This window comes from Thalassophryne amazonica, chromosome 10 (genome assembly GCF_902500255.1).
Source record: "Thalassophryne amazonica chromosome 10, fThaAma1.1, whole genome shotgun sequence".
Lineage (NCBI taxonomy): Eukaryota > Metazoa > Chordata > Actinopteri > Batrachoidiformes > Batrachoididae > Thalassophryne > Thalassophryne amazonica.
This window is the reverse complement of record NC_047112.1, coordinates 104,756,529-104,781,162: the sequence shown is the minus strand read 5'-3', so window position 1 is coordinate 104,781,162 and position 24,634 is coordinate 104,756,529. Positions and strand designations below refer to the sequence as shown.

The following is a 24,634-nucleotide window of genomic DNA, read 5'->3' as shown; positions in this document are numbered from 1 at the left end:
CTGGCGGCTAGGATCGGGCTGCACCAAAACTGGTGCAGTCGAAAACTGGCGTTTCAACTCCCTAAACGCGGCCTCGCACCGATCCGACCAGGTGAAGGGGATCTTAGAGGAGGTCAGGGCTGTCAGGGGACTAACCACCTGACTGTAGCCCTTAATAAACCTCCTGCAGAAATTTGCAAAGCCGAGGAACTGTTGCAGCTTCCTACGGCTTGTTGGTTGGGGCCAATCTCACACTGCCGCAACCTTGGCCGGATCCGGGGCGACGGAGTTGGAGGAGATTATGAACCCCAGGAAGGACAAAGAAGTGCGGTGGAACTCGCACTTCTCGCCCTTCACAAACAGCCGGTTCTCCAACAACCGCTGCAGGACCTGACGTACATGCTTAACATGAGTCTCAGGATCCGGGGAAAAGATGAGGATATCGTCCAGGTATACGAAGACGAATCGGTGCAGGAAGTCCTGCAAGACGTCGTTTACCAAGGCTTGGAACGTCGCGGGGGCATTAGTGAGGCCAAACGGCATGACCAGGTACTCAAAGTGACCTAATGGGTGTTAAATGCCGTCTTCCATTCATCTCCCTTCCGGATCCGAACCAGGTGATAAGCATTCCTAAGATCCAGTTTGGTGAAAATCTTGGCTCCATGCAGGGACGTGAACACTGAATCCAACAGGGGCAACGGGTATCGATTGCGAACCGTGATCTCGTTCAGCCCTCTGTAGTCAATGCATGGACTACAGAAACCAGCACCCACCGGGGAGGTGGAGTTTCAGATCAACCCGGCAGCTAACGAGTCCCGGATGTAGGTTTCCATTGATTCGCGCTCTGGACGTGAGAGGTTGTACAGCCTGCTGGACGGGTACTCAACGCCCAGGATCAAATCAATGGCGCAATCATACGGACAGTGCGGGGGGAGAATGAGTGGCAGATCTTTGCTGAAGACGTCAGCAAGATCATGGTACTCCTCAGGCAACGTCGTCAGATGGGGGAGGACTTTAACCTCCTCGTTAGCAGTCAAACCGGGGGGAACCGAGGATCCCAAACACTCCCGGTGGCAGGTTTCGCTCCACTGAGCCACAACCCCAGACGGCCAAGCAATCCGGGGATTGTGTTTTATCATCCACGGGAAACCCAAGATTATGCGGGAGGTAGAAGGAGTCACATAAAACTCAATCTCCTCCCAATGATTCCCAGACACTACCAGAGTTACAGGTAGTGTCTTGTGTGTGATTAAAGGGAGAAGGGTGCCATCTAGCGCCCGCACCTTCAATGGTGAAGGGAGCACCACTAGAGGGAGCCCTACTTCCCTTGCCCATCTGCTGTCCAGCAGATTCCCTTCTGACCCCGTGTCCACCAGTGCTGGGGCTTGAAGGGTTAGATCCCCACTCAGGATCGTAACTGGGAGACGTGCAGAAATACGTGTGTGTCCCACGTGAATTTCTTGGCCCACCCTTAGCCCAGTTTCTACGGGCGGGCGTTGGTGTTTAACTGCTTGGGGCAGTCTCTCTGCTGATGCTCGCTTGAGCCGCAGATAAAGCACTCCCTGCGGGCCAGTCTCCTCTGTCTTTTAGAAGCTCTTAATTTTGCCCTGCTCGTGTCCATAGCATCATCAGCAGGGGGAGCTGTTGCCACACGAAACGCTGAGGCTGTGGAGCGTGGGGAGGGCGGAACCTTTTTGGACCCGGAAGGGAGAGGGATGGCGCGTGCCCGGCCACGTCCTTCGTCTCGCTCCCGACGGCGTTCTTCTAACCGATTGTCTAATCGTATAACTAGATTAATAAGCCCGTCCAAATCCCGCGGCTCATCCTTAGCCACCAGGTGCTCCTTCAGGACCGACGACAGTCCGTTTACGAAGGCGGCACGGAGCGCAGTCGTATTCCAGCTGGACCTCGCAGCCGCAATGCAGAAGTCGACTGCATACTCAGCTGCGCTCCGACGCCCCTGTCTCATAGACAGCAGCACTGTTGAAGCGGTCTCGCCTCTATTTGGGTGATCAAAGATGGTTCTGAACTCCCTCACAAACCCAGAATATGTTGCTAGGAGCCGTGAATTCTGCTCCCAAAGCACCGTAGCCCAGGCGCGTGCCTCACCTCGAAGCAAATTAATTACATAAGCCACCCAACTGGAGTCTGACGCATACATCACGGGACGCTGTGCAAAGACGAGCGAACACTGCATCAAGAAGTCTGCGCACGTCTCCACACAGCCTCCGTACGGTTCCGGGGGACTTATGTATGCTTCAGGGGATGGTGGGGGGGGGTCGTTGAATGACCATTGGAACGTCTATATTTGGCACCAGTACAGCAGGTGGAGGAGCTGCAGCAGCGCCCTGTGCGCGTGCTTCCACCTGTGCGGTGAGAGCCTCCATCCTGCGATTGAGAATGAAGTTCTGCTCGGTCATTAAATCCAACCGAGCAGTGAAGGCGGTGAGGATTTGCTACAACTCACCTACCACGCCTCCCGCTGGTGCCTGTGCACCCTGCTCTTTCATTGGTTGTTCAACAGATGGTTGACGCCCCTCGGAATCCATGACACTGGGCGAGATATCCTGTTGGGAAAGTGTAGTGACACGGACCCACAACAAGGGGTGTAAATAAACGGACAATAGATGAGCCAAAAGGTAACAACTTAATGTTGTGAATGTGCACAACGAAATACAGACAATCACAGAATTTGATATCAGTCAATATACAGAGGTGACGTGTGTGGACAGGCTCGAGGATAGAAGACGTCTGTCCAGAGAAGAGTCGGGTCCCACACGCCAACGGATCTGAAGTACACCGGAGTCGCCAAGTCCTGAGTCCTGAGGCAGAAAAACAGTTAAGGGTGAGTGTGTGAAAACACACCCAGTAAACAGTCAGCAATACGAGTCTCTCCTTTTTTCTGGTGGGAAAACACCTCCACCTCCAAAACAAGAACACAGTTTATGCAGAGTCTGAGTCACTACTTATCGGAGTTCGGAGTTCGGAGTGAAAGGCGTCACTCCTCCACCATCCGCGAACCCAGCCTCCAGCTTCAAGTAGCGAGAATCAGGACACCTGCAAACAGTTCAAAAGAGAATCACATGCGTTGGGCAACAAACACGGCTGAGAGTATTACCTACAGGGTAGTCGATATCTCGGCAGCGAGGTGGAGTTGCTGCCCGGCTTTTATGGTGATGGTGGTTTGTGGTTGATGAGTGACAGCTGGTGATGAGGTGGTGATGACTGACAGCTGTCACTCCCGGCTGCTCCCGCGAGGTGGCTGCGCCCTCCCGTGCCTGAAGCCCGCACTTCAGGCAGGGCGCCCTCTGGTGGTGGGCCAGCAGTACCTCCTCTTCAGCGGCCCACACAACACTGTTCACACCATGTCCGACCAGGCTTGTCCGGATGACGGGCGTAGAAGTCGGCCAGGAGGGCTGGGTCCAGGATGAAGTTCCTCTTCACCCAGGAGCGCTCTTCGGGTCCATAACCCTCCCAGCGGCTCACACAACACTGTTCACACCATGTGCGCGTCGTATAATGAATTTATAAGATCATGAGATAAAAAAAACGGTCAAATACCCTTAAAAACATCCTTAAAAAAATGAGAATATATAAATGAACTGAGCAAAAATTCCGCATACACGGGTTAACCCTGATGTGGAGAAGCTGTGCAGTGATGTTCAGAGGCACATATCACAAAAAGCAGGTGAGAACTCTGAACTATAACAGCTGTTACTTTCTAAAGATATTTATTTGTTCAATCTTAAGCTTAATGTAGTGTTCAAGCACAAAATGTGACTGATAAGGAGAAAAAAAAACTGACTTCATCACACTAAAATGAACTGGAGTCAGAATAAAAATACAAGCTGGTGATTTTTGTTAGTTTTCAAAATTATTAAAGCTTATTTATCTTATTTTGTTCTGATTTATTTAGACAAAAATATGGGGAGTCAAATCAGCCTGCATTGTTCTGTTCAGTTTATATAAAAGTTTTCCTGCACATGTCCGTGTATTTTTTCTTTCTTTATAAGAGTTGGTGTTTGCATTTGCTCCACAAAGTTTTAAAACACAATAAAATAGTCACATGTTTCTTTATAGCAGTTCTGTAATTTCAGAATTCTGTAATTTTTGTCTTGGTGGCTTCCCTCACTTGTTTCCTTCCAGCATGGACATTTAGTTTTTGAGAACTGCCTCCCTGAAACAGATTTACTATAAAGTATCACGCTGTTTGTATTTCTGAATGATTGCTGTAAATGAAGTCTAAGAAATAGTCACTGATTTGGAAATGTTCATGTTTTCATCCCCTGACGTTTCTTGGAAAATGCTGCAGGCCTTAATTTAGGAAATTATGTATGATCCGACTAGTTGACTAATCGCAAAAATAATCACTGACTAGTCGACTATCAAAATAGTCATTTGTGGCAGCCCTAGTTCGTAGCATCTTCTTGCGAGATGCTGTGGCGGGAAACATTAGATAGCGAACATCGCATCGATTAACACGCCTTTTGAAGAATATATTGAACAGAATGTCTTTTCTAAAACCTCCGAAACTGGGCCAGATACCAGGGAAAGCGCCAGTCACAAGCAAAGCATCAACCCCTGCAAGTGTAGAAGCTTCAAAGAAGAGGTATGAAGAGAAAGGAAGAGAGAGAAAGTTCGTGAGTAGCTGGACACAGGATTATCTGTGGCTGGGGCACAAGGAAGAGGAACACAATATACTGCCATATCTGTTGGGATTTTCCTTCAATTGTGGACCAGTAAGTCTAGGGGTGTGCTAAAAAACCGCTATATAGATACATATCGATATTTTTCAAATAGATACAGTACTGATTCATTAATTTGCAATATCGATATTCCCCCTAGATGCTAGAGGGCAGTACTGCGGCGCCACCGCCTTTGGCGCTTGACAAAAACAGGACGCCAAGTAGAGCCAGAACTGAGCACGCAATGAAAGCAGTAACATGGCTGAGAAAATCTTCCATCCACCGGCGTCTTTAAAAGCAGAAGTATGGGCTCATTTTGGATTTAAAGCAAAAGGAGGAGCGCACGAAATAGACAAAACCAGCGCCGTTTGCAGACATTGCGAAACTGCTGTGAAATACTCTGGAGGCACAACCAACCTCCATGTTCACCTGCAACGACACCACCCAGACAAGCGAGCTACGCCTCCTCCAAAGAACATGGACCCTAAGCAAAAGACTTTAGACAATCAAGTAAGCCAACTACCAGCCAATTCTCAGCGGGCACTAAAGATTACGGACACCATTGTGCACTACATTTGCCTCGGCTTATGTCCGTATAGTGTTGTGGAGAACCGCGGCTTTCGCCTCATGCTAAACACGCTAGACCCACGCTATGTGATTCCCACTTGCAAACACATGACAGAGGTGGCGGTTCCCCGCATGTACGAGAGAGTGAAAGACACCGTTAAAACTAGCCTCTCTTCCGCAGCACGAGTAGCACTTACTTACGATGGCTGGACGTCGCGTGCCACAGAGTCTTATGTCACTATTACAAGCCACTTCATCGACGAAAACTGGGAGCTAGTTTCCCATGTGTTGCAAACGAGAACCATGCATGAAAGCCACACAGGGACAAACATAGCGGAGCTACTCAATGCGGCTCTGGAGGGGTGGGACATCGCTTCCAAAGACCCGGCTATAGTCACGGATAATGCGGCAAATATGGCAGTAGTGGTGGAGCTCACTGGGATGTTGCACTTCAAATGCTTTGCCCACACGTTAAATATAGCATCGCAGCACGCTCTGAAACTTCCTCTTGTCGGGCGTCTTTTGGGCCGTGTGAGACGTATTGCCAACTTCTTCAGGCGTGGCACAACAGCCACACACGTACGCCGGCAGAAACAGAAACTACTTCTGCTGCCCGAGCACAAGTCACTGATGTTGTGACCCGGTGGAACAGTGCACATGACATGCTCGAGCGGTTTCTTGAGCAGCAACCAGCCATATCTGCTGCACTTCTGTCTGGTGAGGTGAGAAAGATGGAGAAAGAAGCGTGCACGCTCAGCAAGTCCGACATAACAGCCGCGGAGGACATAGTGGAGGCCATGAAGCCTATGAAGGTAGCTACACTTGTGATGTCCAAAGAAAATACTCCAACACTTTCAGTTGTGGCACCACTTCATGCTCAGCTCATTCATGATTTACAAGAGAGTCCACCTGATTCTCCACTGGTGAAAGAAATCAAAGCCGCAATTTCTGAAGATCTAAGCAAAAGATACAAGGATCAGCAGAAGGAGACCATGTACTTATGTTCAGCACTAGATCCACGGTTCAAGGCTCTACCATTCCTTCGTGATGACGAGAGAGATGAAATCTACAAGAGAGTCGTTGCAGAAGCTGGGAGAATTCATGATTCATTTGAGGTATGTTAATTCAGATGTACAAATAATATTAAAATATTTTATTATAAATTTAAAATTTTCAGAACTAGTGAGCACTGAATGAAAATATTTTTATATGTAGGAGAATAAAAGTGTTTTGTTATAACTTAACAATTATGTTAATTTTTATCAGCTAATTAACTTTAATGTAATTTTATATGTTTTAGGAAGAGGCTGATCTGGAGACCATGGCTGAGGTGATGCAGGAGGAAGAAGATGATGCAGATGAAGTGAAGGGAGACTGTGCTGGTCCTCCACCCAAACGAACAAGGGACGTGTTTGAATTTGAATCTCACTCACAGGTCGTCCAGACAACCAGCTTTTCCTGTAGGACAAGTAAACTGCCAGGGTTACTTGTCCTATGGACAAGTACACTAAAAAGCTTAATGTCAATGCCTGCAGATGATGACTGGAGTGCAGTTTTAAGCAGAAACGAGGTGATAATCTGTGAACCGCGGCTGACGATGCATGCACAGTGAAGGCAGGGCGGACAGATTTTTTTGGGGGACCGTTCAGTCTGCGACACTGGGCGCTGTGCACAAAAGGGTGAGGAATCCGAACATGATATAACCCCCAAACAGCACACAGTGCCATGGCATCACAGAAGTTGGCCAAAATGATAATCAGATTTGAGCCTCATTAAAGGATTAACTCCAACCTGTTAGACTGTACAGTGGACAGAAGCCACCAAAGCTCCCTGAGGTGAAGCAGTGCAGCAAAAAAGTGAAGTTTTATTTTTTGCAATTAATGTTCACTCATATTTCCACTTAATAGTTGCTTCAATTCACTTTTGTTGTGTACCTTACACATATATCACTTGTCTCTGAAGAAGACAAAAGAAAGAGACTGAGAAAGTGAATGGGAGGGTCTAACTATGCCTAATTTTTAGACCAACAAACCTGCAGGGCCACAATGTATATTGTTGTTTAGAGGGTGCTGGGTGTAAAAACAACAAAGGCGTGAGGTGGAAATTAGCAATAACACTTGCATTGAGTCTATGATGAGGTCTGACACTCCTGTTTTGCAGTGTTACAACTTTAATTTCTACATACTCAGTTGTAGAAATTATCCACCACATATTTGTACTTCGGCAATGAAGGAAGATATCCATGTCTGACACAATGTAGTTTTCTGTATTAGAGACGCTATTTGCTATTCCCACATAATATCAGAACAGATTATTACCCGTGGAAAAGGTGCTAAGCGCCAGTTCACAGCTCCAAGTGAGTCATTCTTTTCTTGTGTGTGTTTTTTGGAGTTACCATGACAAACTTCTGCATACCACTCTGTGCACACTTGGTCCTGTTAGATATTAGGCAGAGTAGGTCCTGATTACTACTTGGCGAGGATGACACTTAGGAACACCAGGAGCTGCACATTTCTCCGAATAGAACCGGTGTTGCATTAAGAAAGGCATTCAGTGTAAAACTCCAAATGTCAATGCAACTCTCTACCAAATTTTTAGTACTGACCCCAAGCCACTGGAGGCAGCTGAAAGCAAAATAAATAAAGTGACAAACATCTGAAGCTGCTCACCTCACTCTGATTTCTTGGATATCGGGAACAAATCTGCGGGGTCGGGGCTTTAATTCAGAGGCTCCACTGAGGGACGTTTTGGGATCGCCATCCTGCTGGGAGTTGGGATTTGGACTGACAGTGTGAGAGCGAGGTGTTGGCAGTCTGGAATACAGAGAACCATGACTGAGCGATCAAGTGATTTTACGACCTTAGTGCTTCATGAATTCTCATAACCAAATACTTAACAGAATACACACTTATGATGACAAAAAGGCTGCCTGAACCAATGGCTTTTTGTAATGTTTTGGGACTGACCTGAGCTCTGGATTGCTGTAACTTCCATCCACCAGGGCAGGACATGTTGACGAGGGCGTGATTGTGTTCAGGGCAGCCACTGAAGTGGAGTCTCTGATTGTTGTGACCGACATCTCTGAGATCTGTAAGTCAAAGAAATACAAAAACACAGGCTGGCTGAACCGTGGAGCAGGAGCAGGTAGGAAACACACACTGTTTAAAGGTGTCTAAAGCACAACCTTGCTCTCACTGGCGCTGACGCACACATGGCTGTATTCTCTGTTGAAGGAGTGCATGAGCAGTCGCAGACACTGTTTGCAAAAAGACAAAGAGCTTAATGGTGGCTGTGAATTCAGACACAATAGAACTTAAATCTGCGATAATATTGTGACTTAAATGAATTCAGCACTTGAACATTTCAAAGAACACATTTGAAAAATAAAGTAAAATCTGATTCAGGTCTTGTCTACATATTTCTTTCAGCTGGTTTGGTCTCTCTGTTCCAGGAACAGGAAGTTCAGTAATGTACAAATAATGAATGTTTATGAGTTCAATGGTACGAATATTTCACCAAATTATTCGTTCCACTGAAAGAATGTAAAAACATTCATTATTTGTTTTACATGACGGCTAAAATAGATCCTTGTCATTTGATCATTTGATATTTTATTAATTTATGAACAACAGAAAAGGGACATACATTTTGGTGTTCTACTGCTGCTAAAGTCCAAATTGTAACGTGTAGTCCGTGATGCTATGGAGTGTGCACTGACTTCGGACTTCCATTAAAAAAAAAGACTTTTTGTAGTTCCATAGTACAGCCAAAAATCACGTCGTCTTTTTATCTGAACAGTAGGGCCTCCAGACGGCTTACAGCGGAGTGGATTTTGTGTGTGTGTTACAAGAACTAGCACAGTTAGTTTAGCTCAATCAAATCAATGTCTCGCTTGTGGCGTTGTCCCGCGTGTGTGCGGCGCCGGTGCACTACCAAAAAAAAAAAAAAGACTGTGTACTCCTCAGTGCAGTGAAAAAAGTCACTTCAGTAATTAGTCCAGCTTTTCATTCTAACTTCCTGCAAACTTCTCCAGACGGCTTACAGCGCAGCGGATTTGTTTTGTGTGCGCGCATGTGTGTTGGTGTGTGCATGTGTACAGGTGTGTGCGCACTCGCAGAGTGCAATGGTACCAAACATATAGAACCAAATTTGCACTCTAAACGGAACCAAACTGTACTCTAAATACAACGCAACACAAATGGGATGAATTAATCCATGTCATGTGACACACAAAGCACCAATCAAATGACAAGGATCCACTCAGCTGTTATATAATTAATAATGATGGCTGACCTTGGCAGCGAGTTCCCTCTGCCTCTCGTCAGTGAAGTCAGAGCTGAAGCTGACCTCCGGGTCGACCTCCGGAGCCTTCGGCGACTCACTCAGCTCCTCAGTGATACTAGACTCTTGGCCCATGAGCAAGGTGGACTCCAGTTTCTCCCTCAGCAAGAGGTAATGTTTTGTTTTCTCCACCTGAAAGATATGAAGTATCCATCTGATCAGCAGCAGTGTTTAAGTATGTGAATCTGCAGCAGACGAGTTCTCAAACTTAATTGTTACATGTGCTGCAAGCCATATTTATTTGTGTTTTCTCAGCTTGAAAGTATGGAGTTAAAATTGTCTCATTAATATTTGTAAATGCACACAGGGTGATCTACAAATAATCATTGATTTGCAAATGTGTTCAGATATCCACAAATGCAAATTTCATATTTGTAACTTGTAAATTGGTCTTTGCAAATAATGTTGTATTTGTAAATATAAAACTTAATTTGTAAAAAAAAAAAAATTACATTTGTAAAACTGGAAATTGTATTTGTGAATTGAGTTTCAGCATTTGTGGATCACCAATTACATGCGTTCATCGCTTTCCTCTGTGACGTAATTTTGAGACATTCTTGTCGCAAACACAGATCCACAAACAAATGCCGACTGATTTACAAATACAGACTCATGCACACTGGATATCCACTAGATGGCAGTGTGGTTCCATTCATTGATGTGGCTGAAACTATATGCTCCCGGATGAGAGAAGACCGACATTTCAGAATAAATCATTTCACATTACCGTAATGGAGGCGTCTGATGGATGGGTATCTATGTGGTGATATTGTCTGCAAGGTCAATTATTTTTTAAAATTATGATGTGTCCGCGGATTTCATCATGGGGAGGGGGGCGGGGGTGTTAGTGTTGTACTCTTTAACACAGTGGTTCATATAAGCTTAATAAACAGCATTGAGCCTGTGCGTGCTCCGTGACACATACATGCTGCAAAATTCTTCTTTTAAAAACTTGAAAGTTCTAAAAGTTTGCGATGTACACATGCTACATTTACCTACGTTTCGCACAGGAACCACACAGTGTCACTGCAGCAACCAACCAGTCCCGCTTTATGACAACTGTTGCAACAGCCAGGCTTTGAGTGGCATTTATTCTCGAAACTCCGCGGATCCGAGGAAATTGATTTGTATCTACACAGATCAGCGTCCGCGGACTTCTAAAACTTGCATGATGTCATAAAAAAAGAACGCTTTGCGATAAGCATTTTAAAAACTCAGCAGCGATCACGATTAAAGAGTCATCCGGGAGCATATAGTTTCAGCCACATCAATGAAAGGAACCACACTGCCATCTAGTGGATATCCAGTGTGCATGAGTGTGTATTTGTAAATCAGTCGGCATTTGTTTGTGGATCTGTGTTTGTGAAAAGAATGTCTCAAAATGACGTCGCAGAGGAAAGTGATGAATGCATGTAATTGGTGATCCACAAATGCTGAAACTCAATTCACAAATACAATTTCCAGTTTTACAAATGTAATTTTTTTTTTTTTTTTTTTTTACAAAAGTTTTCTATTTGCAAATACAACATTATTTGTAAAGACCAATTTACAAGTTACAAATATGAAATTTGCATTTGTGGATATCTGAACACATTTGCAAATCAATGATTATTTGTAGATCACCCTGTGTGCATTTACAAATATTAATGAGACAATTTTAACTCCATATGAAAGTGCTTTTGAAGTTGCAATACATTTTTGATGCAACTCCCTGTTGTTGAAATACGTACTGCAGCAATTTTTGTGATATTTGTATTTCTCCATTTGCTAGTGTAGTATTTATTTAAGTGTTGTGGCCACTATCAGCCACTGCATGGATTCTCTTCCTGATGCAACTGCAAGCATACAGGGAGGACAGGGCACAGGTGGCCTACATTTGAGTCAGATAACATTAATTTAGACACAATCAAACTCACCGACAAGAAAAAAAAATCCAAGGCCAAGAAAAAAAAAAAAAAATCACATTTATGGAATATTAAGATTGTTGTATATGTTTGTTGTAACAGCCAGCATGTTGAAGTCCTGCCGTGACGTTCTACACAGATGTGTGTTTGTTTTTGGTCTACGTGTTACATATGGAGACATTTATTCTGAAAGAAACAAGCACAAAATAAATTAAAATATGCCTGATGTTTACAATGAATTATTAGGGCCCGAGTAGGAAAAAGTCCTACGAGGACCCTATTGTAATTGCGCTGTTTATTATTATTATTATTCTGCGCAATTTGAAATCCAAATTTCGGCCTTGCCCAATGCACTTCAAATTTCTTTCAGAGCATCCAGAGATGATACTGATCAAAAGTTATCGAAAACCTTTCTCTATGTCAAAGGGTGTGGCTGCTATGGCGCCGCCATTTTGACCCTATGCCATGGAACATCAAGTTATGATAACTCCTTCATGTTTTGCCTGAATGACTTGAAACTTCACATGTGTGATGACAGTTGGCCCCTGAACACACCTGACCCCTGTTTGTGCTCTGAGCGCCCCCTAGTGGATGAACCATCAACTTGTCATAACTCCTTCATGCATTACCTGATTGACTTGAAAATTCACGTGTAATGAGGGTCATCCCCTTAGCACACCTGACCCCTCTATTTGTGCTCTGAGCGCCCCCTACTGTATGAACCATCAACATGTCATAACTTCTTCATTACCTGATTGAATTGAAACTTCACATGTATGATGACGGTTGGCCCCTGAACACACCTGGCCCCTCTGTTTGTACACTGAGCACCCCCTAGTGGATGAACCATCAACATGTCATAACTCCTTCATGCATTGTGTGATTTGCTTGAAATTTGAATTGTGTGATGAGTGGTTGTCCCTGTACGCACATGCCACATCTGGTCACAAGGGGACCACATCTGGCCAGGGTAGGCGGTTGCGCGGAACAAGGGTCCGTATATGACTGCTTGCAGTCGTAGTTATTAATATTTTTTTAATTCTGTGCAGCCTCTGTGCTGGAACGGCAATCAAGAACCTTAAGAACTTAAGAATCTGTCAACCTCGATCACTTAACACCAAGGTTTCAAACTCGCAAAATACAGACACAATCAGGACTAGGGATGGGCACTGATAAGGTTTTATCGATATCGATGCCATTATCGATTCTGCTTATCGATCCGATTCCTTATCGATTCCCTTATCGATACCTCGTGAATTTTGTACTAAAAGTAGGCTTTACAGGTTTTCTATGTATTTCTTTGTTCTTTCTATGTAGTCTTAAAGTAAATAAATATGAAATTAGTCACTGTATCCTTGATCTCTGGACATAAATAAAAATAAACAAAACTGTGTTTCGCTTTGAAGTTATTCAGACTGGACTCTATCATTCTATCTTGACTTGTCAGAGAGCCGCGCAGCGTTTGGAGCTGTGTGAACAGAACGGAGGACAATTCTCGTTTCTTTCTCGCAACGAGACAGGAGTCCCAGTTAGTAACTTTAATCCGCACAAAAGTGAGTCACGACTCATATTCAGGGATGAAAGTGGTGAAAAACAAAAAAAGCTGAAACCCAAAATTACCCCCAACACCACCTGCATGAAAATGTTTGAATTCTAGAAGCTCTGAAATGCAATCTGTGACTATTCCAGACGATAAACTGGAGTGAGTGCAGCATCCATTTAGGTGAGAAAAAAAAAATACAACTTCCCTTATTCAAATTCATTCCAGTAGTATTCTGCTCTTACTAGGATGCAGCAGTTTTCTAGTTCTGGAGGAAATCACTGAAAATATGGTTTGATCGAAACAAACTGTCATTAAACTTAAATAAGACAGGGATGAAATGGAGGTGTAAGAGTCACTAGGTGTTCACAGGAAACATTTATTTCTGTATGTATTTATTTATTTATTTATGTTAGCTGCTATTATATATTTTCTGTTGTGTTTCTATTCAGGTTCTTTTTGTCTCTTTCTCTAAAATTGTATATAATAATTACATTATTAATATATAAGCAAAAATAAATTTAAGGAATATTACAATTTGAAAACAAATGCACCCGAACGTGATGACAGCTGCAAATGCGTAATGCTAACTTTTAACATTGAAAATGCCATAGATGTTGTGTGGGCCGCTGAAGAGGAGGTACTGCTGGCCCACCACCACAAGATGGCGCCCTGCTTGAAGTGCGGGCTTCAAGCACGAGAGGGCGTCGGCTTTGCTGGAGGTGACAGCTGTCAACAATCAACACAAGCTGTCACCCATCACCACCACTACAAAGACCGGACTGCAACTCCACCTCCTCGCCGAGAAATCAACTACCATTCAGGTAATTTCTCTGCTGCCTGACACTGTGTGTGTTTAACCTGAACTTCTATTTGCAGCCGTTTTCCTGGAGTGTTTCCTTATCTGGAGGATTGGCGTTTGGTGTGACAGTGACGGCTTCGCCTCACACCCCAACTCAGATAAGTGGTTGACCAGGAGCTGCATGAGTGTGTGTGATTGGAGGTGGAGGTTTTCCCTCCTTTACTTAAGACAGACTGTGGATTACTGAGTGTGCGAACTCACACTCATCTGGACTGTCTTTGTTCTCTGCCAGCAGTACCGGGTCTGACTGCTGAAGACAGCGGCCACCTGGGGCGCAGGGCTTGGCGGCTCCGGTGTTCTTCAGCTCCGTTGGTGGTGGAAGCTGTGTGGGGATCCAGCTCTTCTCTCTCCAGGCGTCTTCTATCGTCGAGCCTGCCCACACGTCACCTGGTGTATGATTGACAGCCACCATATTGTTATTGTCTGTACATTGTTGTGCGATTCACAACATTAAATTGTTACTTTTTGGCTTATCCATTGTCCGTTCATTAACGCCCCCTGTTGTGGGTCCGTGTCACGTCACTTTCACAACAGGATTTCTCGGCCAGCGTCATGGATCCCGAGGGGCGTCAACCATCGCTTGAACAGCCAATGGGAGAGCGAGGTGCACAGGCAGGAGGCGTGTTGGGTGAGCTGCAGCACATCTTAACCGCCTTTGCCGCTCGGTTGGACTTAGTTACCGAGCAGAGCAGTGTTCTCAATCGCAGGATAGAGGCTCTCACCGCCCAGGTGGAAGCGCGTGCTCAGGGCGCTGCTGCAGCACCTCCTCCTGCTGATCGTGTGCCAGAAACAGACATTCCGCTGGTCGTTCAACGATCCCCCCCACCTTCCCCTGAAGCATACATAAGCCCTCCGGAGCCATACGGAGGCTGTGTGGAGACGTGCGCGGACTTCTTGATGCAGTGCTCGCTCGTCTTTTCACAGCGTCCCGTCATGTACGCAGCAGATGCCAGCCGGGTGGCTTACGTTATAAATTTGCTTCGAGGAGAGGCACGCGCCTGGGCTACGGCGCTTTGGGAGCAGAATTCACGGCTCCTAACGGTTTATACTGAGTTTGTGAGGGAGTTCAGACAGGTGTTCGATCACCCTCATAGAGGCGAGAGCGCTTCAAGTGTGCTGCTGTCGATACGGCAGGGGCGTCGAAGCGCAGCTAAGTATGCAGTCGACTTCCGCATCGCGCAGCGCGAGCCGGCTGGAATGCTGTTGCGCTCCGCACCGCCTTTGTAAACGGACTGTCTCTGGTTCTTAAGGAGCACCTGGTGGCGAAGGACGAGCCGCGGGATTTAGACGGGCTTATCGACCTGGTTATACGGTTAGACAACTGATTAACAGAACACCGAAGGGAGCGAGACGAAGGGCGTGGTCAGGCACAAGCCGTCCCTCTTCCTCCCGGGTCTGAAAGGGAGCCGACTTCCCCACGCTCCACTGCCAGGGCTCTCCACGTGACAACAGCTCCCCCTGCTGACGTTGCTATGGAAACGAGCAGGGCCAAAAAACGATCAGATCAGAGACAAAGGAGGCTGATCCGTGGAGAGTGTTTTCTCTGCAGCTCTACTGAGCACACACAGAGAGAATGCCCCAAACGATCAAAACAGCAGCACTCGTCTTTAGAGACTGGGCTAAGGGTGGGTCACAATACCCACGCGGGGAGACCCCGTAAATCTGCACGAATCCCAGTCACGATCCTGAGTGAGGATTTAACCCTTCACGCCCCAGCACTGGTGGACACGGGGTCGGAGGGAAATCTGCTGGATAGCAGATGGGCAAAGGAGGTTGGGCTCCCTCTAGTGGCCTTACCGTCACCATTGTCGGTGCGGGCACTAGATGGCACCCTTCTTCCACTAATCACACACCAGACTCAGCCAGTGACATTGGTGGTGTCTGGGAATCACAGGGAGGAGATTGTGTTTTATGTAACACCTTCTACCTCCCGAGTGATTTTGGGTTTTCCATGGGTGTTAAAACACAATCCCCGGATTGATTGGCCGTCTGGGGTTGTGGTTCAGTGGAGCGAAACCTGCCACCGGGAGTGTTTAGGATCCTCGGTTCCACCCGGTGTGACAGCTAAGGAGGAGGTTTTAGTCCCCCCCAATCTGGAGGCGGTGCCAGCCGAGTACCACGACCTTGCTGACGTCTTCAGCAAGGTTCTGGCACTCACGCTGCCCCCGCACCGTCCGTACGATTGTGCCATTGATTTGATACCGGGCGCTGAGTACCTGTCCAGCAGGCTGTACAACCTCTCACGTCCGGAACGCGAATCAATGGAGACCTACATCCGGGACTTGTTAGCTGCCGGGTTGATCCGGAACTCCACCTCCCCGATGGGTGCTGGTTTCTTTTTTGTGGGCAAGAAGGACGGCGGACTCCGTCCATGCATTGATTACAGAGGGCTGAACGAGATCACGGTTCGCAACCGATACCCGTTACCTCTGTTGGATTCAGTGTTCACGCCCCTGCATGGAGCCCAAATTTTTACAAAATTGGATCTTAGGAATGCTTATCACCTGGTTCGGATCCGGGAGGGAGACGAGTGGAAGACGGCATTTAACACCCCGTTAGGTCACTTTGAGTACCTGGTCATGCCGTTCGGCCTCACCAATGCGCCCGCGACGTTCCAAGCATTGGTTAATGACGTCTTGCGGGACTTCCTGCATCGGTTTGTCTTCGTATATCTAGACGATATACTCATCTTTTCTCCGGATCCTGAGACCCATGTTAAGCATGTACGTCAGGTCCTACAGCGGTTGTTGGAGAACCGGCTGTTTGTGAAGGGCGAGAAGTGTGAGTTCCACCACACTTCTTTGTCCTTCTTGGGGTTCATAATCTCCTCCAACTCCGTCGCCCCTGATCCGGCCAAGGTTGCGGCGGTGAGAGATTGGCCCCAACCAACGAACCGTAGGAAACTACAACAGTTCCTCGGTTTTGCAAATTTCTACCGGAGGTTCATCAAGGGCTACAGTCAGGTAGTTAGCCCCCTGACAGCCCTGACCTCCACAAAAGTCCCCTTCACCTGGTCGGATCGGTGCGAAGCCGCGTTTAGGGAGTTGAAACGCCGGTTCTCGACTGCACCGGTTCTGGTGCAGCCCGATCCCAAGTGCCAGTTTGTTGTTGAAGTGGATGCCTCTGACTCAGGGATAGGAGCCGTGCTATCCCAGAGCGGGGAGTCCGACAAGGTTCTCCATCCATGTGCCTACTTTTCCCGCAGGTTGACCCCAGCTGAACGGAACTATTACGTTGGCAATCGGGAACTTCTTGCGGTGAAGGAGGCTCTTGAAGAGTGGAGACACCTGTTGGAGGGAGCATTGGTACCATTTACGGTTTTCACGGACCATCGGAACCTGGAATACATCCGGACCGCGAAGCGTCTGAACCCCAGGCAAGCCCGCTGGTCGCTGTTCTTCGGGCGTTTTGACTTCCGGATCACCTACCGCCCCGGGACAAAGAACCAACGATCTGAAAAAAGTTGATTGAAGTTCCTTTTCGTTAAGGCTTATAGGTAGGGCTGGATCAGGTGACCCTGGACCATCCCTTGGTTATGCTACTTTAGACGTAGACTGTGGGGGGGTTCCCATGATGCACTGTTTCTTTCTCTTTTTGCTCCGTATGCATCACTCTGCATTTAATCATTAGTGATCGATCTCTGCCCCCCTCCACAGCATGTCTTATTCCTGGTTCTTTCCCTCAGCCCCAACCAGTCTCAGCAGAAGACTGCCCCTCCCTGAGCCTGGTTCTGCTGGAGGTTTCTTCCTGTTAAAAGGGAGTTTTTCCTTCCCACTGTAGCCAAGTGCTTGCTCATAGGGGGTCGTTTTGACCGTTGGGGTTTTTCATAATTATTGTATGGCCTTGCCTTACAATATAGAGCGCCTTGGGGCAACTGTTTGTTGTGATTTGGCGCTATATAAAAAAAAAAGTTGATTGAAGTTGATTGATGCCCTGTCCCGGGTGCACGAAGAGGAGGTCAAGACCGAGCTGTCAGACCCCCCTGAAACCATAATCCCCGAGTCCACTGTCGTGGCCGCCCTTACCTGGGACGTGGAGAAGACTGTCCGGGAGGCCCTGACACGGAGCCCGGACCCGGGGACCGGTTCGAAGAACAAACTGTACGTCCCAACAGAGGCCAGGGCTGCGGTCCTTGACTTCTGTCACGGTTCCAAGCTCTCCTGTCACCCAGGGGTGCGAAGAACCGTGGCAGTGGTCCGGCAGCGCTTCTGGTGGGCGTCTATGGAAGCCGACGTCCGGGAGTATGTCCAGGCCTGCACCACCTGCGCCAGGGGCAAAGCTGACCATCACAAGGCCCAAGGCCTCCTCCAGCCTCTGCCAGTGCCTTGTCGCCCCTGGTCTCATATCGGCCTGGACTTTGTCACGGGCCTCCCGCCGTCCCAGGGTAACACCACCATCCTAACGATAGTGGACCGGTTCTCCAAGGCGGCCCACTTCGTGGCCCTCCCGAAGCTCCCGACGGCCCAGGAGACTGTAGACCTCCTGGTCCACCACGTCGTGCGTCTGCATGGCATTCCATCAGACATTGTCTCGGATCGTGGTCCTCAGTTCTCCTCCCAGGTCTGGCGGAGTTTCTGTAGGGAACTGGGGGCCACCGTCAGTCTCTCGTCTGGGTACCACCCCCAGACGAACGGGCAGGCAGAGCGGACAAACCAGGAACTGGAGCAGGCCCTCCGTTGCGTGACCTCCGTGCACCCGACGGCCTGGAGTGACCATCTGGCCTGGATCGAGTACGCTCATAACAGCCAAGTCTCGTCTGCCACCGGCCTCTCCCCATTTGAAGTGTGTTTGGGGTACCAGCCCCCATTGTTCCCGCTAGTGGAGGGAGAGGTCGGGGTACCCTCGGTCCAGGCCCATCTGAGAAGGTGCCGTCGGGTGTGGCGTACCGCCCGCTCTGCCCTGCTCAAAGCCCGGACGAGGGCCAAGAACCATGCAGACCGCCGGCGTGCCCCGGCCCCTGCGTACCAGCCTGGGCAGGAGGTTTGGCTTTCCACAAAGGACATTCCCCTGCAAGTGGAATCCCAAAGGTTGAAGGACAGATGCATCGGACCTTTCCCCATCCTCGAGGTCCTCAGTCCAGCCGCAGTGAAGCTGAAGCTGCCAGCTTCACTGCGGATCCACCCGGTTTTCCATGTGTCCCACATCAAACCTCACTACGTGTCACCCCTCTGTACCCCCGGACCGGCGCCGCCTCCTGCCCGGATCATCGACGGGGAGCCGGCTTGGACCGTGCGCCGGCTCCTGGACGTCCGTCAGAAGGGCCGGGGGTTCCAGTATTTGGTGGACTGGGAGGGGTATGGACCCGAAGAATGCTCCTGGGTAAAGAGGAGCTTCATCCTGGACCCGGCCCTCCTGGCCGACTTCTACCGGCGGCACCCGGACAAGCCTGGTCGGGCGCCAGGAGGCGCCCGTTGAGGGGGGGGTCCTGTTGTGTGGGCCGCTGAAGAGGAGGTACTGCTGGCCCACCACCACAAGATGGCGCCCTGCTTGAAGTGCGGGCTTCAAGCACGAGAGGGCGTCGGCTTTGCTGGAGGTGACAGCTGTCAACAATCAACACAAGCTGTCACCCATCATCACCACTACAAAGACCGTACTGCAACTCCACCTCCTCGCCGAGAAATCAACTACCATTCAGGTAATTGCTCTGCTGCCTGACACTGTGTGTGTTTAACCTGAACTTCTATTTGCAGCCGTTTTCCTGGAGTGTTTCCTTATCTGGAGGATTGGCGTTTGGTGTGACAGCGACGGCTTCGCCTCACACCCCAACTCAGATAAGTGGTTGACCAGGAGCTGCACGAGTGTGTGTGATTGGAGGTGGAGGTTTTCCCTCCTTTACTTAAGACAGACTGTGGATTACTGAGTGTGCGAACTCACACTCATCTGGACTGCCAGCAGTACCGGGTCTGACTGCTGAAGACAGCGGCCACCTGGGGCGCAGGGTTTGGCGGCTCCGGTGTTCTTCAGCTCCATTGGTGGTGGAAGCTGTGTGGGGATCCAGCTCTTCTCTCTCCAGGCGTCTTCTATCGTCGAGCCTGCCCACACGTCACCTGGTGTATGATTGACAGTCACCACATTGTTATTGTCTGTACGTTGTTGTGCGATTCACAACATTAAATTGTTACTTTTTGGCTTATCCACTGTCCGTTCATTAACGCCCCCTGTTGTGGGTCCGTGTCACGTCACTTTCACAACAATAGACATGCTAACGCGTTAGCATCGCTCCCGTTTTTAAGTTATAAAATACATCTATCAACTGTTTCAGAAGAACATAACAGGTCGGTTTAACATAGAAAAGGTAAATAATACTCAGACGTATGCTCTTTAGGGTTTTAGCGAGGGAAAATTAGGGAAAGAAAGAAATAAACGAAGCAATCGACCGAAGCATTGCTTCAATCTGCGAACCACGCTTCGATTGGTTCAAGGTTCAAAGCAAAGCCACGCTGCAGAAAAGATGATTAAGGACCCGCTGCAGGGTCTGTAATCAATGTAGAGAAATGATCACTTTCCTGACAAACACCCGCCAAAACAATGGCCACTCTGAAGGACCGATAACAGAATCGTTAAGCACAAAGCTTATTGATGTCGGTGGATCGAATCATTTCTTAACGATACCCGAAAGGAACCGGTTCTCGATACCCATCCCTAATCAGGACTTGTTAAACTTCCCTTTGACCTTGATAAATTGTGCTGTGTGCAAACCTCACCTATTTGCATGTTTCCTCCCAAGGTTTTGCACACCTGGGTGGACAAACCCCAAATTTGATATTCATGAAAGCAAATGCGCTAAACTGTCAATACGCACTCTATTACATATTTGACTGACAGTCTTCATGGCGTACTGTTTGTAACTCAGCATGCAGCTGTATTTGTGAGTGCAGCGGCGTTTGTGCACATTTTTGCACACACAAACATTTAGTAAATCAGGCTCTCAATGTGCAAATCTGCATTGTCTCAGTCCACCTGAGACAGTTCTTGCATGGCTGGCATACTCACCGGACATGTCACCCATTGAGCATGTTTGGGAAGCTCTGGACCGGCGTATACGACAGCGTGTACGAGTTCCTGCCAATATCCAGCAACTTCGCACAGCCATTGAAGAGGAGTGGACCAACATTCCACAGGCCACAATTGACAACCTGATCAACTCTATGCGAAGGAGATGTGTTGCACTGCATGAGGCAAACGGTGGTTACACCAGATACTGACTGGTATCCCCCCCAATAAAACAAAACTGCACCTTTCAGAGTGGCCTTTTATTGTGGACAGTGTAAGGCACACCTGTGCACTAATCATGGTGTCTAATCAGCATCTTGATATGGCACACCTGTGAGGTGGGATGGATTATCTCAGCAAAGGAGAAGTGCTCACTATCACAGATTTAGACTGGTTTGTGAACAATATTTGAGGGAAATGGTGATATTGTGTATGTGGAAAAAGTTTTAGATCTTTGAGTTCATCTCATACAAAATGGGAGCAAAACTAAAAGTGTTACGTTTATATTTTTGTTGAGTGTATCTATTATAAATCAAAGCCTCTCAGCACATATGCTACAAATTTATTTATACAACCCCTGGCAATAATTATGGAATAACCGGCCTCGGAGGATGTTCATTCAGTTGTTTAATTTTGTAGAAAAAAAGCAGATCACAGACATGACACAAAACTAAAGTCATTTCAAATGGCAACTTTCTGGCTTTAAGATACACTATAAGAAATCAGGAAAAATAATTGTGGCAGTCAGTAATGGTTACTTTTTTAGACCAAGCAGAGGGAAAAAAATCTGGAGTCACTCAATTCTGAGGAATAAATTATGGAATCACCCTGTAAATTTTCATCCCCAAAACTAACACCTGCATCAAATCAGATCTGCTCGTTAGTCTGCATCTAAAAAGGAGTGATCACACCTTGGAGAGCTGTTGCACCAAGTGGACTGACATGAATCATGGCTCCAACACGAGAGATGTCAATTGAAACAACGGAGAGGATTATCAAACTCTTAAAAGAGGGTAAATCATCACACAGTGTTGCAAAAGATGTTGGTTGTTCACAGTCAGCTGTGTCTAAACTCTGGACCAAATACAAACAACATGGGAAGGCTGTTAAAGGCAAACATACTGGTAGACCAAGGAAGACATCAAAGCATCAAGACAGAAAACTTAAAGCAATATGTCTCAAAAATCGAAAATGCACAACAAAACAAATGAGGAATGAATGGGAGGAAACTGGAGTCAACGTCTGTGACCGAACTGTAAGAAACCACCTAAAGGAAATGGGATTTACATACAGAAAAGCTAAACGAAAGCCATCATTAACACCTAAACAGAAAAAAAACAAGGTTACAATGGGCTAAGGAAAAGCAATCGTGGACTGTAGATATGACCTTTGAATATGAAAGTCATATTCAGTGATGAATCTCGAATCTGCATTGGGCAAGGTGATGATGCTGGAACGTTTGTTTGGTGCCGTTCCAGTGAGATTTATAAAGATGACTGCCTGAAGAGAACATGTAAATTTCCACAGTCATTGATGATATGGGGCTGCATGTCAGGTAAAGGCACTGGGGAGATGGCTGTCATTACATCATCAATGCACAAGTTTACATTGATATTTTGGACACTTTTCTTATCCCATCAATTGAAAGGATGTTTGGGGATGATGAAATCATTTTTCAAGATGATAATGCATCTTACCATAGAGCAAAAACTGTGAAAACATTCCTTGCAAAAAGACACATAGGGTCAATGTCATGGGCTGCAAATAGTCCGGATCTTAATCCAATTGAAAATCTTTGGTGGAAGTTGAAGAAAATGGTCCATGACAAGGCTCCAACCTGCAAAGCTGATCTGGCAACAGCAATCAGAGAAAGTTGGAGCCAGATTGATGAAGAGTACTGTTTGTGTTGGGAAAGTGTAGGAGCACGGACCCACAACAGGGGGCGCAAATGAACGGACAATGGATAAAGCCAAATACAACACTTTACTGTTGTGAAAATGCACAACAACAACAGATTACAATAGTGAATGAAGTCAAATACAAGATGTCATGTGGGCAGGCTCGAAGATAGGAGACATCGGTCCGATTTCGAACCGGAACCACACGATTTCCTCCGCCACCGAACCCCGGGAATACTGGAGCCGCCAAGTCCCGAACTCCCAGGTGGCCACTGCCTCCGCGTGTCGGATCTGGTACTGCTGGCGAGGAGCAAACACAGTTAGAAGTGGGTGCGTGTGCACCCAGCAACACGTATGGTGGGAAACCACCTCCACCTCTCGTCGAAAAAAGGAACAGAATGAATACTGTCCAACTCACACAAGTAACAGATATTCCTGTCAACAAACACAGTCAGCTGAGAATATTACCTCCTTAGTAGAGCGATATCTCGGCAATGAGGTGGAGATGCCGTCTTGCTGATATACCTCTGTAGATCTGGTGATTGATGACAGCTGTCGTCGGTGATAAGTGACAGCTGTCACCCCGGCTGCTCCTGTGAGGCGGCAGCGCCCTCTGGTGCCTGGAGCCCGCACTCCAGGCAGGGCGCCCTCTGGTGGTGGTGGGCCAGCAGTACCTCCTCTTCAGTGGCCCACACAACAGTTTGTCACTCATTAAGTCCATGCCTCAGAGACTGCAAGCTGTTATAAAAGCCAGAGGTGGTGCAAGTGATGTGTTTTGTTTTTCATGATTCCATATTTTTTTCCTCAGAATTGAGTGATTCCATATTTTTTTTCCCTCTGCTTGATCTAAAAAAGTAACCGTTACTGACTGCCACAATTATTTTTCCTGATTTCTTATAGTGTATCTTAAAGCCAGAAAGTTGCCATTTGAAATGACTTTAGTTTTGTGTCATGTCTGTGATCTGCTTTTTTTCTACAAAATTAAACAACTGAATGAACATCCTCCAAGGCCGGTGATTCCATAATTTTTGCCAGGGGTTGTACAACAAAAGTTTGGCAATGCTCTTACATCTTGAAGGAGGCTCAGTTTCTCTAGCTCCCACTGGTGGTCAAGAATGAGACTGTCACTACGGGGCCTCCACCCTGCCAGATTCTCTTCTCCACGGACATAGGCCACTGAGGTGTCCAGCACCCGCCTGCGTCTCCTCTGCATGCCTGTGGGGGGGGACAGGTTCAGAATTTTTTTTTTTCACAACTGTATTTACTGAAGTTTTTAGTTTTACAATAGGCAAAAACAGTATACAGAGACAGTATATACACAAAGAATATGAATAATAATAATAATACAACAAAACATAACCCCTCCCTCCACTCAAAAAAGTTAGTTTCTACATATCAAAGTCTTTTACAAATCATAGAAATGGCATCCAAATATCTTTGAAGTCCTCTATATTTCCTTTGGCCACATAGGTTAATTTTTAGAGCCAACTTGCTCGATGTCAGGTCCATCCATTGCTTGACACCAGGTCTCTCAGTGTCTTTCCATTTCAGAGCAATTGCCAGTTTTGCTTGTATCAGGCTAAAGTTGATAAGTTTCCTCTTCTTTGTATCACATTTAAAGTTAGTGGGATATATTTGTAGTATACACAATTTATCATCAAGGGGACTTTTACAATCAATTATATCAGAAATTATTGTAGTTATTTGTTGCCAGAAAAGAATAATTTCTTCACACTGCCACATGCAGTGATACAGTGTTCCCTTTTCTTTACCACATTTTATACAACCATCAGGGATATTGGGGTTAAAATGGTTCAGTTTTACTGGAGTGATATACGTTCTGAACAACCACTTGTACTGTAATA

At 46.9% G+C, this 24,634-nt stretch overlaps 1 protein-coding gene across 1 annotated transcript in view; it reads right to left on the bottom strand.

The window, feature by feature from the left end:
* Positions 1–24,634, bottom strand: part of kif1aa (kinesin family member 1Aa) — a 237,111-nt gene that overhangs the window by 3,955 nt on the left and 208,522 nt on the right. The window contains 5 exon segments of the mRNA XM_034180686.1: positions 7,901–8,044; positions 8,198–8,319; positions 8,416–8,487; positions 9,525–9,704; positions 23,839–23,984. Of these exon segments, the coding sequence (XP_034036577.1) occupies positions 7,901–8,044; positions 8,198–8,319; positions 8,416–8,487; positions 9,525–9,704; positions 23,839–23,984 (664 nt within the window).